This window comes from Microcaecilia unicolor, chromosome 11 (genome assembly GCF_901765095.1).
Source record: "Microcaecilia unicolor chromosome 11, aMicUni1.1, whole genome shotgun sequence".
Classification (NCBI taxonomy): Eukaryota; Metazoa; Chordata; class Amphibia; order Gymnophiona; family Siphonopidae; genus Microcaecilia; species Microcaecilia unicolor.
Window position 1 is genome coordinate 83367339 of NC_044041.1, and position 17459 is coordinate 83384797.

General features: G+C 43.2%; 1 protein-coding gene across 6 annotated transcripts in view; it reads left to right on the forward strand.

Moving 5' to 3' along the window:
* Positions 1-34: 34 nt before the first annotated feature.
* The window catches only part of ANKRD24 (ankyrin repeat domain 24), an 84668-nt gene continuing 67243 nt past the window's right edge, over positions 35-17459 (forward strand). For 4 of the 6 annotated variants that reach the window (XM_030219275.1, XM_030219276.1, XM_030219278.1 and 1 more), the window contains exons 1-2: positions 35-92; positions 17257-17314. In XM_030219275.1, coding sequence (XP_030075135.1) covers positions 64-92; positions 17257-17314 — 87 coding nt within the window. In that variant the 5' untranslated portion in view covers positions 35-63. Of the gene's footprint in view, positions 93-17256; positions 17315-17459 lie in introns of those variants that run through there. The other 2 variants (XM_030219277.1, XM_030219282.1) reach the window with 2 other exon arrangements.

The window sequence follows — 17459 nt, forward strand, 5'->3', positions numbered from 1 at the left end:
TGGTGATTGCTCGGCACAAACAAGCAGAAGTGACGTCAAGAAATGTGAAATGACAGGGAGGCCATGTTTAATTTGGGCAACAACCAAAGGAGGTGAGATGATTGAGAACTACCTATTTACGTAATAATATTCTACATCAAGCGTTGACGGGTAACGCACGTAGTCTTTGTTACAAAGTTATATAATTGCATAAATGTATTTGAACAATTATCGTCGTTATGCATGACAGGAAAAGGCAAAACAAAAGTTGATACTTTAAAATTTAGAGTTCTTTTAGTTTGCCTTATTTCTGTTGTTCTGATAGTTCTTGACCTATACCGAAAAGGTAGGCAAGAATTGCAAAATTTTAATAAGAACATAAGTATTGCCATACCATACTGGAATAGACCAAAGGTATATTAAACCCAGCATCCTGTTCCAACAGTGGCCAATCCAGGTTACAAGTACCTGGCAAGACCCCAAAACGGTACAATACATTTTATGCTGCTTATCCTTGAAATACAACAAAAAATCCTTAAAGTAGAAAAAAGTGCACCCAAATGTATTTTTATGGATGTCAGGGAAGTCTCATACAGTCACATTAGGCTGCACATATGAGCATATTTTTGCGTGCCTAATTTCAGTGACGACTTCTAATCATTGACAACCCCCTACCATCCTGATCGATTTTCACCCAAATGTATTTTTATGGATGTCAGGGAAGTCTCACAAAGTATATTTTTGAGATAAATAGAAATCTTCCACTAAATTCACGGGTGTTCCCCAACTATTTACAAATTAAGTATTTTTATACCAGCAGAAAAAAATAGAGATAAAAATCGATCAGGATGGTAGGGGGTTGTCAATGATTAAAAGTCATCACTGAAATTAGGCACAAAATATGCTTATATGTGCAGCCTAATGTGACTGTATGAGACTTCTCTGACATCCATAAAAATACATTTGGGTGCACTTTTTTCTACTTTAAGGATGTTTTGTTGTGTTTATCTAGAACTTTGAAAGTAGAAAGCCTATTATTATTTTGACAGTATATCCTAGAAATAAGCAGTGGATTTTCCCCCACTCCATTTTAATAATGGCTTATGGACTTTTCTTTTAGGAAGTTAGCCAAACCATTTTTAAACCCTGCTAAGCTAAATGCTTTTACGACATTCTCTGGCAACAAATTCCAGAGTTTAATTACATGTTAAGAAATATTTTCTCCAGTGGGATCCAAGAATCAGAAATTAACTTAAACACAATATCATCTTAAATTTTAGAACAGAGGTTAAACCAACTATACAATCAAACAGCAGCATTATTCTGGTTAATTGCCCCAGAGGGATTTCTCAAACTTTCTTTAGCAATTACAAATTCTTGAAGTTTCATGGGGTCGGTAAAAAGAAAATTATTAGTTTCATAAGAAATTAAACATTTACATGGGAACTTAATAAAGAAAGATGCCCCTAGGCTATGAAAATGAGAATATTTTCCTGCATGTTAATTTTTTGAAATTATTTAATTTCTAATAATTTTCTGTTATTGCGTTCCTTTGTGAATGTTATAAAGTAAAACTAATAAAGAAATCATATAAGAAAAAAAAAGAAATATTTTCTCCAATTCATTTTAAATTTACTACTTTGTAGCTTCATTGCGTGCCTCCTAGTCCTTTTTGGAAAGAGTAAACAAGTGATTCACGTCTACCCGTTCCACTCCACTCATTATTTTATACTACTACTACTACAAATCATTTCTATAGCGCTAGACCTCTATCATATCTCCCCTCAGCCGTATTTTCTCCAAGCTCAAGAGCCCTAGTTACTTTAGTCTTTCCTCATAGGGAAGTCGTCCCATCCCCTTTATCATTTTTATCACCATTCTCTGTACCTTTTCTAATTCCACTATATTTTTTTTGAGATGTGATCAGAATTGCAGTCGTTATATTTAATTCCCCTCAGCCCTATGCAAAGACAGTCAAGTCCAATGGTTAAAAGAAAAACACATGGAAATACTCCTCACTGAAGATAAATTCAACCATTTTCCACCATCTTCACAATCACAGTTATGTCAAATCTTAAAGTGGTCCATTAGGAGGCAACCACTGATCCGGAATTTGGCAGCTTAGATTTAATGCTTAAAAAAAAAGAAATGCAGGGTCATGCATTTGAGCTGCAAAAACCAGAAGGAATGCTGGAATGGTACAGTTTAGGGGATGAAGAACTTTTGTGCATGAAAGAGGAGTGAGACTTGGGTGTGATTGCTATTCTTGACCCATTCTTGACCCATTACAATCTGGTTTTCGCCCTCTCCACTCAACCAAAACTGCGCTTACTAAAGTCTCCAATGACCTATTACTGGCTAAGTCCAGAGGTCAATATTCCATCCTCATTCTTCTTGATCTTTCCGCTGCTTTTGACACTGTCGATCACAGCATACTTCTCGATACCCTGTCCTCACTTGGATTCCAGGGCTCTGTCCTTTCCTGGTTCTCTTCCTACCTCTCCCTCCGCACCTTTAGTGTTCACTCTGGTGGATCCTCTTCTACTTCTATCCCTCTGCCTGTCGGCGTACCTCAGGGTTCTGTTCTTGGTCCCCTCCTCTTTTCTATCTACACTTCTTCCCTTGGTTCATTAATCTCATCCCATGGCTTTTCCTACCATCTCTATGCTGATGACTCCCAAATCTACCTTTCTACCCCTGATATCTCACCTTGCATCCAAACCAAAGTTTCAGCGTGCTTGTCTGACATTGCTGCCTGGATGTCTCAACGCCACCTGAAATTAAATATGACCAAATCCGAGCTTCTCATTTTCCCCCCCAAACCCACCTTCCCGCTCCCCCCGTTTTCTATTTCTGTTGATGGCTCTCTCATTCTCCCTGTCTCCTCAGCTCGAAACCTTGGGGTCATTTTTGACTCTTCTCTCTCCTTCTCTGCTCATATCCAGCAGACCGCCAAGACCTGTCGTTTCTTTCTTTACAACATCCGTAAAATCCGCCCCTTTCTTTCCGAGCACTCTACCAAAACCCTCATCCACATCCTTGTCACCTCTCATTTAGACTACTGCAAACTGCTTCTTGCTGGCCTCCCACTTAGTCACCTCTCCCCTCTCCAGTCGGTTCAAAACTCTGCTGCCCGTCTCATCTTCCGCCAGGGTCGCTTTACTCATACTACCCCTCTCCTCAAGACCCTTCACTGGCTCCCTATCCGTTTTCGCATCCTGTTCAAACTTCTTCTACTAACCTATAAATATATTCACTCTGCTGCTCCCCAGTATCTCTCCACACTCGTCCTTCCCTACACCCCTTCCCGTGCACTCCGCTCCATGGATAAATCCTTCTTATCTGTTCCCTTCTCCACTACTGCCAACTCCAGACTTCGCGCCTTCTGTCTCGCTGCACCCTACGCCTGGAATAAACTTCCTGAGCCCCTACGTCTTGCCCCATCCTTGGCCACCTTTAAATCTAGACTGAAAGCCCACCTCTTTAACATTGCTTTTGACTCGTAACCACTCGCCTCCACCTACCCTCCTCTCTTCCTTCCCGTTCACATTAATTGATTTGATTTGCTTACTTTATTTATTTTTTGTCTATTAGATTGTAAGCTCTTTGAGCAGGGACTGTCTTTCTTCTATGTTTGTGCAGCGCTGCGTATGCCTTGTAGCGCTATAGAAATGCTAAATAGTAGTAGTAGTAGTAATTGCATGTGATGATCTTAAAGTGGCCAAACAGGTAAAAAAGTTGATGGCGAAAGCTAGAAGGATGCTTGGGTGTATAGGGAGAGCAATGGCCAGTAGAAAAAGGAGGTGATGATTCCCCTGTATGGTGAGACTTCATTTAGAATATTGTGGACAATTCTGGAACTGCACCTTCAAAAAGATATAAACAGGATGTAGTTGCTCCAGAGGGTGGTTACTAAAGTGGTCAGTGGTCTTCGTCATAAAGCATATGGGGACAGACTTAAAGATCTCAATATGTATACTTTGGAAGAAAGGCAGGAGAGGGAAGATATGATAGAGACATTTAAATACTTATGTGGTGTCAGGCCCAGGGGTTGGTAAGCTCTTGGGCAGTAGGTAGTTGACACTGCCTACCCAACATGAAGATTGTGCAGGCCCCGATTGGCAGCAGCGAGTCACCCTGGCAGAAGTAGGCTGGAGCTGGAGACAGAAGATGTACTTGTTTGTGAGATGAGAGATGTGCTGGAGCTGGGAGCAAAGGATGTACCAGAGTGGGAGTCAGGAGATGTACTGGCATGGGGCTGAAGAGACACCGGAACTGGAACTGGAGGCGAGCTGAAGCTGAAGAGACACTGGAACTGGAGGCGGACTGAAGCTGAAGAGATACCAGAACTGGAGGCGGACTGAAGCTGAAGAGATACCAGAACTGGAGGCGGACGGAAGCAGAGGCGATACTAGAACTGGAGGCGGACGGAAGCAGAGGAGATACTGGAACTGGAGACAGATGGAAGCAGAGGAGATACTGGAACTGGAGACAGACGGAAGCAGAGGAGATACTGGAACAGTAGGCAGGTTGAAACCATTAGAAGTATCAAAACCTGCCTATTCAGAACATTCTACAACTAACCACATAAATTATGGTTAACCTCCCTATGTCACAAATGTAACATGCTTGATGTAACCCCACCCAAATGCGAATTGTAAGCCACTTTGAACAGAAACCTGTTTTTGGATAACAGTGGGATACAAGAATGCTTGCATAAATAAAGTAGAAGAGACACTGCAATGCACACTGAGCAAGACATGGAGACCTGTTGCAAAGTCAAAAGGGGAGTGCACTGTGGCTTCTGATAAAGGTCCTGACCCGTGATGTCATCATGAAGCACTCTGCAGCTGGCCCTTTAAGAGTGCATGTGTGCTAGGAGCGCTGACAGCAAAAGGCAAAGAGGAAGGAGAGTGAGGCCTGGGCTGTGACAGGTCCCAGGATTCCAGGAGCAGCAGCACAGACCGCCGCCATGCAGCAGAAGCAGCCGGAGATACCCGAAGAGCTGAGGAGACTGACCCCAATGCCACCCGCAAATCCAAGTGAGGCAGAGTACAGAGTGGCATGGCCACAGCCGTGACAGTATCCACTCCCCGAAAGACCCCTCTCCTCTCCTTCTAGATTTAGGTCTATGGGGAAGCATGTGATGGAACCTACTGTTGTTCAGGGGAGCATGGACATGAGCTGCTGGTTCCCAAGAATTTTCTTTGGGCCCGTAGCCTTTCCAGGTGATCATGTACTGAAATCTGCCTCACACCCTCCTGGAATCTAGGATGCCCTGAACCGCATACTCCTCATCCGGATCCACGGCTACTGTAGAAGATTCTGGTGGCTTGATCCTCTTCTGATTCAATACAAGGAGCTTGAGGAGGGACATATGGAAAGTATTATGGATTTGTAAACAGGGGGGTAACTTTAGTAACTAGAAGACTGGCCTAAATTGACAAAGACTGGATAAGGTCCAATAAACTGGGGAGCGAATTTCGCTGAATGGGTCTTCAATCTTAGGTTCTGGGTAGATAATCAGACTAGGTCCCCAGGCTGGAATTGAGGACCGGGACATCTCTTGTCTGCCTGTTTCCTGTAGTGCCTGACTGCCTGGATCAGAAGTTCTCTGTTTTTCTCCCATTGCTTCCTGAGGAATGTCACAGTGGCCTCAGCGGCAGATACAGTGGCCGTTACTGGAATTGGCAATGGTAACCTGGGGTGCCACCCAAATACAAGCTGGAAGGGAGATGACCCAGCGGCTTCACTTACATGATGATTGTAGCTGAATTCAGCCTGGGGTAACAGTGGCACCCAATCATTTTGCTTGACAGATAAGTAACTGTGCATAAAGGCTTTCAAGATTTGATCAACTCATTCAGTTTGACCATTAGTCTGGGGGTGGTAGCCAGAGGAAAAGTTTAAGGTGATCTGCAGAGTTTTGCATAAGCTTCATCAGAACCTGGAGGTAAACTGGTACTCCATCGAAAATAATGGATGCTGGCAATCCATGGAGGCAAAAGATCTCCTTAAAGAAGTGTTGAGCCAGAGTGGATGCAGATGGTAGCCCAGGTAGAGGAATGAAATGAGCCATCTTAGAAATGTGGTTGATAATCACCCATATGCTGATAAATCCTTCAGAATTGGAGAGATCCATTATGAAATCCATAGCTATGTGAGTCCAAGGTATCTTCAGCACTGGAAGAGGTTGAAGTAACTCCCATGAGCAAAATGAGACAGTTTGTGGCGGGCGTAGACTGGACAAGAGGCCACAAAATTGCCCACATCCTGTTTCATCCATGGGATATGAGCTCCAGTGTCTTACGAACTCTGGGGTGTCCAGCGACCTTGGAGTCATGTCCTCATCTTAGTATGGTGTCTCAAAGACGTTTGAGTACCACAGTCTTCCCAGGAGGTACCAGCATGGACGCTGCTGCCAGGACCTTGGCCGGGTCTATCAAAATCTGATACTCAAGGCTTTCATTCATGGGCTTGAACGAGTGTGATAGGGCATTGACCTTAACGTTCTCTGCTGGGTGTAAGACTACCTAGAAATCAAATTGGGCAAAAATAAGGACCATCGAGCCTGATGGGGGTTAAATCTCTGCAAGTAAAGAAGGTTTTTATGATCGATGATCACCGTGAAAGGATATTTTGTCCTCTCTAGAAGATGATGCCACTCCAACGCCATTTATATGGCTAACAGTTCATGATCTCCAATGGTGTAGTTACTCTCCACAGGAGTAGAGGAGTGTGGTAGCCGTGTTAGTCCACTCTTAAGGTTATCAATAGAAATCAAACAAAATAAAACATGGAAAAGTCATCCACAAAGGAAAGATATTCAACATAAAGGGATCTTTCACTTGCTCATCTTCCAATGTGGTATATATCATTCAGTGTAAAAAATGTAACGAAGGATGCTATATTGGAGAAACAGGCCAGATGCTTAAGACAAGATTCAATTTACATAGACATCATATGAACAATACTGGTGTCAGCAGGGTTCCCACGCCTGTTGGTCAACATTTTACAGGACCAGGACACTGTACCAGTGACTTCACAGTGAGAATCCTGAAAGGTAACTTTAAAACCATACAAGAACGTAAAACCTTTGAAGTCAGAATGATTGAATATTTTAACACCCAACAGAAAGGACTTAATAAGGATCTGGGGTTCCTAGCCCATTATAAACCATAAAGCTGTATGTCTCTGTTGATCACCCTCCCCTCATATGCTTTGATGTCCCCATGCATACTTCCTACCCACCCCCCTCCTCCCACCCTGTCAGACTGTCATAGTAATGCTTGAATGTTTTCACTTATATACACTGTCAGCTAGCACATTTGCTTATTTCCGATCTGAGGAAGAAGGGCAACCTTCGAAAGCTAATCAAGAAATGTATTAAGTTATGTCCAATAAAAAAGGTATCATCTTATTTTCTTTTCCATGTTTTATTTTGTTTGATTTCTATTGATAATCTCCACAGGAGAAAATTTCTTGTAAAGGGAAATGGGACTTGATATACTGCCTTTCTGAGGTTTTTGCAACTACATTCAAAGCGGTTTACATATATTCAGGTACTTATTTTGTACCAGGGGCAAAAGAAAGCACGTGGCATTAATATGCCTTTGGTGTCAGATTGTGAGAGGATGGGCCCAGCCCCAATAGAGGAGGCATCAACTTCCACAAAGGATGGTTTTTTGGGATCGGGGTGTTGAAGTACTGGGGCAGTGTGAAGGCCCGTTTCAGAAGGCCAAAGGTTTGTATCGCTTCCTTAGGCCATTCCTGAGTGTTAGCTTCTGCTGTAGATGAGTAGTTATGGATAAACTGACAATAATAGTTTGCAAACCCCAGAAAACACTGTAGGGCTTGTCATCTCTGGGGGTGAGGCCAGTCGAGAACTGCTGCTAACTTAGCAGGATCCATCTTAAGACCTTGATCAGATATGATATAGCCTAGAAAAGGCAACTCAGTTTGCTCCAAGGTACCTGTTTTACTTGTTTACGATGTTGGGCCAACATCTTGGAGTATATCAGGATATAGTTCAAGTAAACCAGGACGCAGTTCTGTAACAGATCCCAGAAGATGTTGTTCACAAAGTTTTGGAAGACCGCTGGGGTGTAAGAGAGCCCGAATGACATGACCAGATATTCATAATGCCCATCTCTTGTGCTGAAGTCTGCCATTCATCTCCCTCATGGATGCAAATCAGGTTATAGGCCCCTCTCAGGTATAACTTAGTGAGGACACGGGCCCCCTGGAGACAATCAAACAGTTCCAATATCAACGGGAGTGGGTACTTATTCTTAACTGTAATGGCATTCAGTCCCCGATAGTCGATACATGGACGACGTGTACCATCCTTTTTCCTCACAAAGAAAAAACCAGCTCCTTCCAAAGAGGTGAATGGATAAATAAACCCTCTCCTAAGATGTTCTGCAATGTACTCTGATGTGGCCTGGGTCTCAGGTATGGAAAGTGGGTACTCTCTTCCTCGAGGCAGCATCTTCTATGGCAGAAGATCGATGGGGCAATCATACTCCGGGTGAGGAGGAAGTGTTTCTGCTTGCTTCTGGGAGAATACGTCGGCATAAGCCATGTACACCCGAGGCAGACCTCCCAGGCTACTCATGTCAGCCATGGCTAGAGCGACAGTGGGCAACACAGAATCCAAGCAGCGATGATGATAGACTGCACTCCAGGTGGTAAGCTCACCACTCTCCCAATTTGTTCTTGGATTATTTTATTTATTTTTTATTTTAGAGCAGTATTTATATCCCACATAATCAAAACAAGTTTGGTTCGATGTGGCTTACAAATTTAATTAGCACAGGTAGAGAAATAGAATTTAAGAAAATGGAAAGGGGGAGAATAAGAACAAGAGAATTACATTGTAATAGAGTTGCAGCGAAATACAGATTGAGAGGCTAGATCGGAACGTAGAGGATCAAATGGAAGGTAGGGTGTGAGGGGTTAGATGGTTGACTTGGAGAGAGTTGAGGTAAACCCAAGATAATGGGATTGACAGACATCTGGAGGACACAGAAGACAATAGCCTCCCTGTGGAGGGCCCTGATTCTCAGACTGAGGGGTACTGTTTTAGACCTAAGATGCCCCTGGGTATTTCCATATACAGAAGAGACCAGAATAGTCTTGTTCAGGTCCTGAATGGGAATTTTATAATGTTGGATGAGGGCCTCGTCAATAAAGTTCCCTCCTGCTCCAGTGATTTTTATCTCATGTCCAGGTCCAGCAAAGCCATGAATATGGGGAATCCTGTTTCCTCAGCCAGAGTTAGGCCCGAATGTTTCACGATTTCTTAGGACATTTAAGGGCGTAATGCCCTTTCTCTCCACAGTACAGACATAAGTTCAAAGTTCTGTGTCTATGCTTTTCCTGTTCCGAAATAGGGGAATGGTCTACTTGCATAGGTTCCCCGGATTCTGGCTGTGTGGTTTCTTTGTTGGAAGGTCGTATGGGATGATGAAAGCTAATTGAACCATAAAGCAGGCAGAATGTTGTTCCTGGGCTCATTCCTGGAACCAAATATTGACCTGGTTACATAGGTAAATAAGGTCAAACAGCAAAGAGGGAAGATTCCGGTCTACCAACTCACCTTTATTTTATGATGATAACCCTATCCAGAAAACTGCCACAAGACTTTCATTGTTCTGATTTAATTCCGAAGCCAAGGTGTGGAACTGGATTGTGTAATTTCCCAAAATTTGTAACCCCTGTCTCAGTTGCAGAAGTTCAGAGGCTATGGAGGAGGCCTTCCGTGGTTCTTCAAAGACTATGCGGAACTGTTCCAGGAAGGTGTTAAAGCTATTGAGCACTGGGTTGCTCCATTCCCAGAGTGGAAAGGACCACACTAGAGCTTGTCCCATCAATAAGGAGATGATGTAGGCCACGCGGTCCGGTCAGTAGGAAAGTCTCTGGCTTGGAGTTTGAAAATTATTAGACATTGATTGATGAATCCTCTGCAAGTCTTAGGATTGCCATCATATCTAGGAGTGGGCACCAGATGGATACCCGAAGAGACTGGATATAGCCGGTTTTGGGGCTGAGGTAGTCGCACCCTGGGAAAATGCTGATACCTATAGCTGGTCCATACAGGAAGATATGTTTTGGATGAAACCAGACAATTGCTGAAGCTGAAGAGCCATTTGCTAGAGCAGCAGCAAGGCAGGTGACTTCTCCACGCTCATGGCCTTTGCAAACTGTCACGCTCAGGGGTTGATAAGCTCTTGGGCTGCAGTCGGATTTGCACTGCCTACCCAACCTGGAGATCGGGCAGGACCCAACTGGCGACAGGCGAGTCACCCTGACAGAGGTAGGCTGGAACTGGAGGCAGATGTACTGGTTTGGGTGATGAGAGATGTGCTGGAGCTGGGAGCAGAGGCCATACTGGAGTGAGAGGTAGGAAACATACTGGCACAGGGCTGAAGAGACACTGGATCTGGAGGAGGACTGAAGCTGAAAAGACACAGGAACTGGAGGCAGAGTGAAGCTGAAGAGACACCAGAACTGGAGGTGGACTGTAGATGAAGAGACACCGGAACTGGACAGATGGAAGCAGAGGAGATACTGGAAATGGAGGCAGACGGAAGTAGAGGAGATTCTGGAACTGGAGACAGACAGAAACAGAGGAGATACCACAACAGGAAGCAGGCTGAAGTAGAAGAGACATTGCAACACACACAGAGCAAGGCACAGAGACCTGTTGAAAATGCAAAAGGGGAGGTCACTCTAGCTTCTAATAAAGGTTCAGACCCATGATGTCATCGGAAGGCACTCTGCAGCTGGCCCTTTAATTGTTGTCCCTGCATACGTGTGCCTAGGAATGCCAGCAGCAGAAAGCAAAGAGGAGGAAGGAGAGAGACGCTGAGAGCGGCAGTTCAAACCGCCTCTGTCAGGGGAAGCAGCCGGAGATACCTGGAAGAGCCCAGGAGCCCAAACCCGATGCCCACCTGCGAATCCAGGTGAGGCAGGGTACAGAGCAGCACAGCCACAGCCATGACACGTGGCATAAATGCATAGGAGGTGAGTCTCTAAATCCCAATAAAAATAAATAAATCCCAATAAATAAATTGAAAGGAAGCTCTGGAATGAGGGGGCATAGGATGAAGGTGAAAGGAGATAGACTCAGAAGTAAACTGAGGAAATACTTCTTCATGGAAAGGGTGGTAAATTTGTGGAACAGTCTCCTGATGGAAGTGGTGGAGACGAAAACAGTATCTGAATTCAAGAGAGCTTTGGCAAGTACATAGGATCTCAAAGGGAGTGATAGGGAGAATACATGGCATGGATGTGTGGACTGGATATGCCATATGGTCTTTATCTGCCTACATTTTTCTATGTTTCTATGTTTTAGATGCCTCACTTGTACAGGGTCCAATGTCTGCTAGCTGACTTGTACGCTTCACTAACTCAAAAGGTAGAGCACAGGTCAGTAGTCAGCCTGGATGCTTGTCTGTACCTGGTCAAGTAGTAACTTTAATCTTCCTGTAGTTTATCCCGCCCTACCTTCGCTGTCATTGGTGAGCATCAAAGGTTCATGTTCTGGGCTATCTGGAATATGTGAAAGTGATGAGGAAAGGTGATACTTCTAGTCTGTCCTGTTCTTTGCAAGAAAAGCATAGAGCTGTAGAGAAAGAAGGAGAGAGAGGGATTCCAGCCAGGGGCTAAGAAGCAGCAGTAAGGTAAGGAAAAAGAACTGGGAAGTACTTTGTTTTAATAATGTGGCACTGTGCATGTGGTTTATTTATTTGTTTGCATATTTACTTATGGCCTCTTTGAAGAAATTCACCCAAGGTGTTGTACAGGGGAAATGGGACATTAACTTTTATTCATGCTGATATATCTGGTTCTCTTCTGTGAAGATGTATTGGGGGATAGTACACTATGGACCCTGAAAATTCTGAGATATAAGCAGCCAGTACTGTAGACATGATGTTATATATACCTTCGCAATTTGGCATTAACAGAAAGACGTATGACATGAAAAGAGGACTGTTATTTTAAGAACATGACCACATTCAGTCTACTAAAGGGTGGAAGTCCCATGTGTACAGGGAGGATGTGTACAGAAGGGAACTGTGGTATGCAGCCCTGGCTAGGGACTGTCACTGTTATGGCCTGGCCAGTGTCTTTCCATGTGGTGGAAGGTAGTGGACTCTATTGAAACTATAAGAGACATCATTGGAGTAGTAGTCACATCATGGCACCAAATAAATCTCAATATATTAGGTTACAATATAGCCCAATGTGTCACCACAAGAACCAGCACAATGTAGCATATCTTGATAAACCTCAGTATCATAACACAATACGAATATAAGAACATAAGAAAAGCTATGCAGAGTCAGAGCAAGGTCCATTGAACATGGTATCCTGTCTCTGACATTGATCAGTCCGGGTCACAAGTACCCAGCAGATCCTGGTTCCCATGGTTCATTATCAAGGATGAATAATGGCTGTCTAAAGTCTACCTGGCTAATACAATTTTATGGATCTTTCCTCCGGGACACAGAAGAAACACATTGGGAATGACCAAGCGGGTGAACCAGGATTTCATCTAGGATGGCCTTTATTCAGCAGTGATGTTCTATGCAGATATGCTCAGGATTAATAATTGTAATGAGGTAACAGGACTCAACACAGGCCGTATTTCGGCATCAATGCCTTCATCAGGAGTCTTCAAAAAATAGGATAGACAACAACCATATGACCAACATTTTCAGTAATAATTTAAGAATGAAAGGTGCAAAAGACTGAGTGAATAAAGTAGTTCTAGTGATGAGTGAAAAGGGGAGACAAGGTGAACAAAGATGTCTACTTAAAAATAGTTTATAAAGGATTGTGGTCTGTGACATAGTGATTGACTAAACTTGTGTCTACTTCTAAAGTATATTTTTTTCATAATTTGTAAAGAAAAAAATATATGAATGCAAAGAAAGTGCTGATAACTCTGTGTAAATTATACAGATAAAATATGGCAGGAAGATGTGCACAAAAGATAAATACAAGCAATTGTAATCTCTGATGCTGTGATCAAACTGATCCTGTGTGAATTTTAAAATGTGCTTACTTATATTTTATTTTTAATGTTTATGAAAAGTGCAGTGCTTATAGCTGTTGTAAATGAAAAAGTAATCCAGCATAACTAGTTGAGATGTCTTATGTGTTAGGATTAACAGAAGGTCTACCAAATAAAGCATTATCAAAGGAACCATTCTGAGCCAGCGTAAAAATCAAAACATATAATAAATAAGTGCCACCATATTTAAGAATTCACCAGAGCAATTAATAAGCGACCAATAATTGCTAAAAGCCTTAAGAGAAACAATACACATAGAAACTTCGTTAAAAACATATTTAAAAACACTGTTGTTTCCTAAAAGGAAATAAAATCACCTTGTCTTCTCATTTCACTCAATCACAGTGCACAATCTCTAATACTTACTTCATTCAATCTTTCACACCTCTTTATTCTTAAATTATTACTAAAAAAGTTGGTCATGTTGTTGTCTATCCTATTCTTGAGGACTCCTGATGAAGTCGTCGATGCTGAAACACGGCCTGTATTGCGTCCCGTTGTCTCACTACAATTATTAATCCTCAGCACGTGTGCATAGTACACCACTACTGATGAAATCCTGGTTCACCCGTTGGGCGATTCCCACTGTGTTTCTTCTGTGTTCTTGTCGTGTGGTTTTCTTCTTTCTTTGTACATTATTTCCTCCAGGAACATTACAGCATATGCTGACATAACTCTGTATCTTATAATAATGCAGCATATCTTTTCAAAAAGTAAAGAAGGCAGTTCTATAAGAAGTGTGCATCAAAGATGCCATTAATTGACAGGTGATTACGGGGCTCATTTTCGAAACAGAAAAACATCCAACAAAAAAAAAAAGCAGCACAAAGCGGCAGATGGATGTTTTTCTTGCTAAATCATCACTATTTTTGAAACACATTTTTTAGATCTTTTTCTGTGCAGTTCATCCGATCAGAAGGAGGCATGTTGGAAGGCAGGATTTGGGTGTTCCTAATACTTGGACATTTTCTGCCGTAAGGAAACATAGCAAAAACATCCAGGGCTAAAACCTAGACGTTTTGGGCTAGACCTGTTTCGACTAAAAAGTCACAAAAAGGTGCCTTAAATGACCACCGGATGGATTAAGGCATAACCTCCCCACCTTACTCCCCCAGTGATCACTGATCGCCTTCTACCCCCCAAAGATGTAAAAGCAACAGTACATACCAGCCTCTAGGACAGCTTCCGATGTTATGGCCAGTCCTATTAGAGCAGCATGCAGGTTCCTGGAGCCTAATGGTCATTGCAGTGCACTGTAGAGAAGGGGTCCCAAGCCCATATCCCACTCTGTTACACTTGTACCATACCCACATATAGGTGATGCAGGCATAAGGGCTATTGTAGTGATGTACAGTTGTGTACGGCAGGTTTTTGATGGGTTTTGGAGGACTCCACATACAGTATAAGGGGTTAACAGTGAGATGTTTACCTGGAACCATTTATGTGAAGTCCACTGCAGCACCCCTTAGGATGCCCCATTGCTGGGATGTCTGTGTGGCCAGTCTGCTAAGAACGCTGGTTGCTCCTACATCCCAATGGCTTGATTTTGTGCATTTTTCACTTGGATGGGTTTTTTTCCTCAAAAATGGTCCAAAAAGAAAGATGCACTGAGCACAGCAATGTCTAGCAAGTGGCCATATTGGGAAAAAAATAGACATTCTTCAGGTTTAAAAATGGCCATGTTCTCTACAGGATTTTTGGACAGTTTAATCAAAACATCCAAAGTCGGATTTGGATGTCATATCGAACATGCCCCTCCACGTTCACTAGGCGCTATTCTATAAGGTAACGCCCAAGTGCCATAGCATCTAGCTTTAAGAGGGGCATAAACATGGGTAGAGCATGAGCGTGTTTCTCAGTTATGTGTGTAGTTTGTAGAATACTATAAATTATGCGCGTCACTTGGCTCACTCAGGGGCCCTTTTACTAAGCCTCAGTAGGGCTAATGTGCAGGTAGTGCACACTAAATCGACAGTACCACCAGAGTAGCACAGGCGCCCTGCAGTAATTTCAAAGTTAGCGCGCGCTGTTTTCCACACTAGAAAATAATTTTCTATTTTCTACTGCAGGGTGCATTCCTGGCGGTAATCTGCAGCGTGACCACATTAACATATGCTGTCTGATTACCATAGGAGCAGGGGCTTAGCTAGGTGGGGCCAGAGGGGCATGGGCCCCCATAGATTTAGCCCAGGACTCACAGAAACAGATCAGCGACCGTGCCGGCGACCGGCGCTGAAGAAGACTTCAGCTGGCAGGGGTTGGGGACCCCTGCCAGCAAAGGTACCTGGTGGCGGTGACAGGGGAGGGTCGGCGGCAGTGAGGGGGGGGGTCAAAAGTAGTGGGGGTGTGGCGGCGGGCTAAACTGTGTCCCCCTACCTCAGGCTCTGGAACCCCTTCCTGCCGAGGTGTGGCTACGCTCCTGCACAGGAGTAGTGCGTGAGCCCTTACTGCCAAGTAAATAGGTGGTATTAAGGGCTCAGGCAGTAAATTGGTGTGTAAGTCTTAAAATATTAGCGCATGGCCATTTACCGCCCCATTTTAAAAAAAGGCCTTTTTATCCACTGCAGTAAAAAAAATGGCCCAGCACGTGCTAATTTCACATGTCCAAATTAGCACAAGCCACATTTTACCACAGCTTAGTAAAAGGGCCCCTTAGGCACACCAACTTTCTCCTACCATTTACATGGTGTAAGAGAGCGCACCAAACATAAGTGCGCTAATGCCGACTTATAGTAGTATTCTAAAACAAAACAGAATCTTGGCACTAAGGGCTAGATTCTATATGTAGCACCCAAAAACTGGCACAAACAAAAAAAGTGCTATTCTATAAGTCACACTTAAAGTTAGGTACAGTTTATAGAGTAGCGCTTACGCCCGGGAATCATGCCGAACTTCAGGTGCAGCCATTTGCACTAACTGAAACGTGGTACAAATGTACGTGCCAACATTAGGCACGCATCCCCGTTATTCTATAACAAGGCGCATTAATTTTAGGAACACCCCGTTCCGCCCATGACTCTCCCATTTCCATGGCCCCTTTTTCAGATTGCACATAAAATTAAATTAAATTGAATTAGTGCCAATAATTGTTGGTTAAAAAGCCAATTATTGGTGCTAATTAGCTTGTTAATTAAATGGTGCATGCAAATTGGACTCGTGCCCAAATTTGTGCAAGCAATTTTTGGCGATGTTTACAGAATTAAGGGGTAAGTGCACAGTATTAAGGCACCTAGTCTAAGGCACCAGTTTATAGCATTGCCACCATAACACCTGGGGACACATCTTGAAGTTGTACAGTAATACTTTTAAAACAAATAAAATATACCATATATATTTTTTTCATTTAATTCATAATTAAGCTCAGGAACTTGTTGCCAAAGGAGTAGTTAGCACTGTGTTTTAATAAGGCTTGGATAATTTCCTGGAGGTAAAGTCCACAAACTATTATTAAGTTCAGGACTTTTTTTGAGGGGGTACTTGGGGGTACTGAGTACCGGCACCTTTTCCATTGTCTGCTAAAATTGACCCATGGGCTCCAAGTTTTAATGAAAGAGCTCAGGCTCTACATAACAATTCTGCCTTGTCTTAGATTCTGTGACTGGTTGCAAGTGGCTATTGTGGGGTTGGTCCCTCAGTGATCACCCCACCCCTGAAGGGTGGCCTGGAATTTGAGTACTGGCACCTTTTTCGCTAGAAAAAACACACTGACTAAGGTAGACGGAGGAAAGCTACTGCTTATCCCTGGGAGTTAGTAGCATCTTGTTACTTCTTGGTATTCTGCCAGGAACTTGTGACCTGGCTTGGTCACCACCATTGGAAACAGGAAGCGGAGCTAGATGGACCTTTGATATTTCTTATATTTTTATGACCTGAAATTTTATATCCTAATGAAGAAAATCAGCTTGTCCAAACTGAATTAATGCCAAGAGTAATGATGCAGTCAGGCAGCATTCGATGTTGTGATGGTCTGGCAATGGTCATGCTTTGTGGTGTATACATAATGTGTGTTCTAGGGCTTTCTGGGGACAGTTTCTCCAAATGGGTTAGTTCTGCGCATACCATAACAGGAATGAACAGTATGTGCATGTGCTCAAGCAATGAACCAGATGTGACTTGTTACTAAAAGTCAGAAGAGCGGGAAAGCAAAGAAGGAAAAGTGTACAATCAATTTGTTTTTCTTCCCCTGGACATAGCTGGCAGTGGTCTGTTCCCAGAATGAAGACCTTGAGATCCAAATTTAAGAAGACTGAGGTGAGTGTATCAATCCCACCCAGTTCTCAATAACCATAAAACATTTACCTTCTGAATCTTGTCTGATACTTTCAGCTTGACATTAACAACTCTGAAGGGGATGGGTTTGGGCTCCAGTGGTACTAGAGCAGGGGCAGGCAACCGG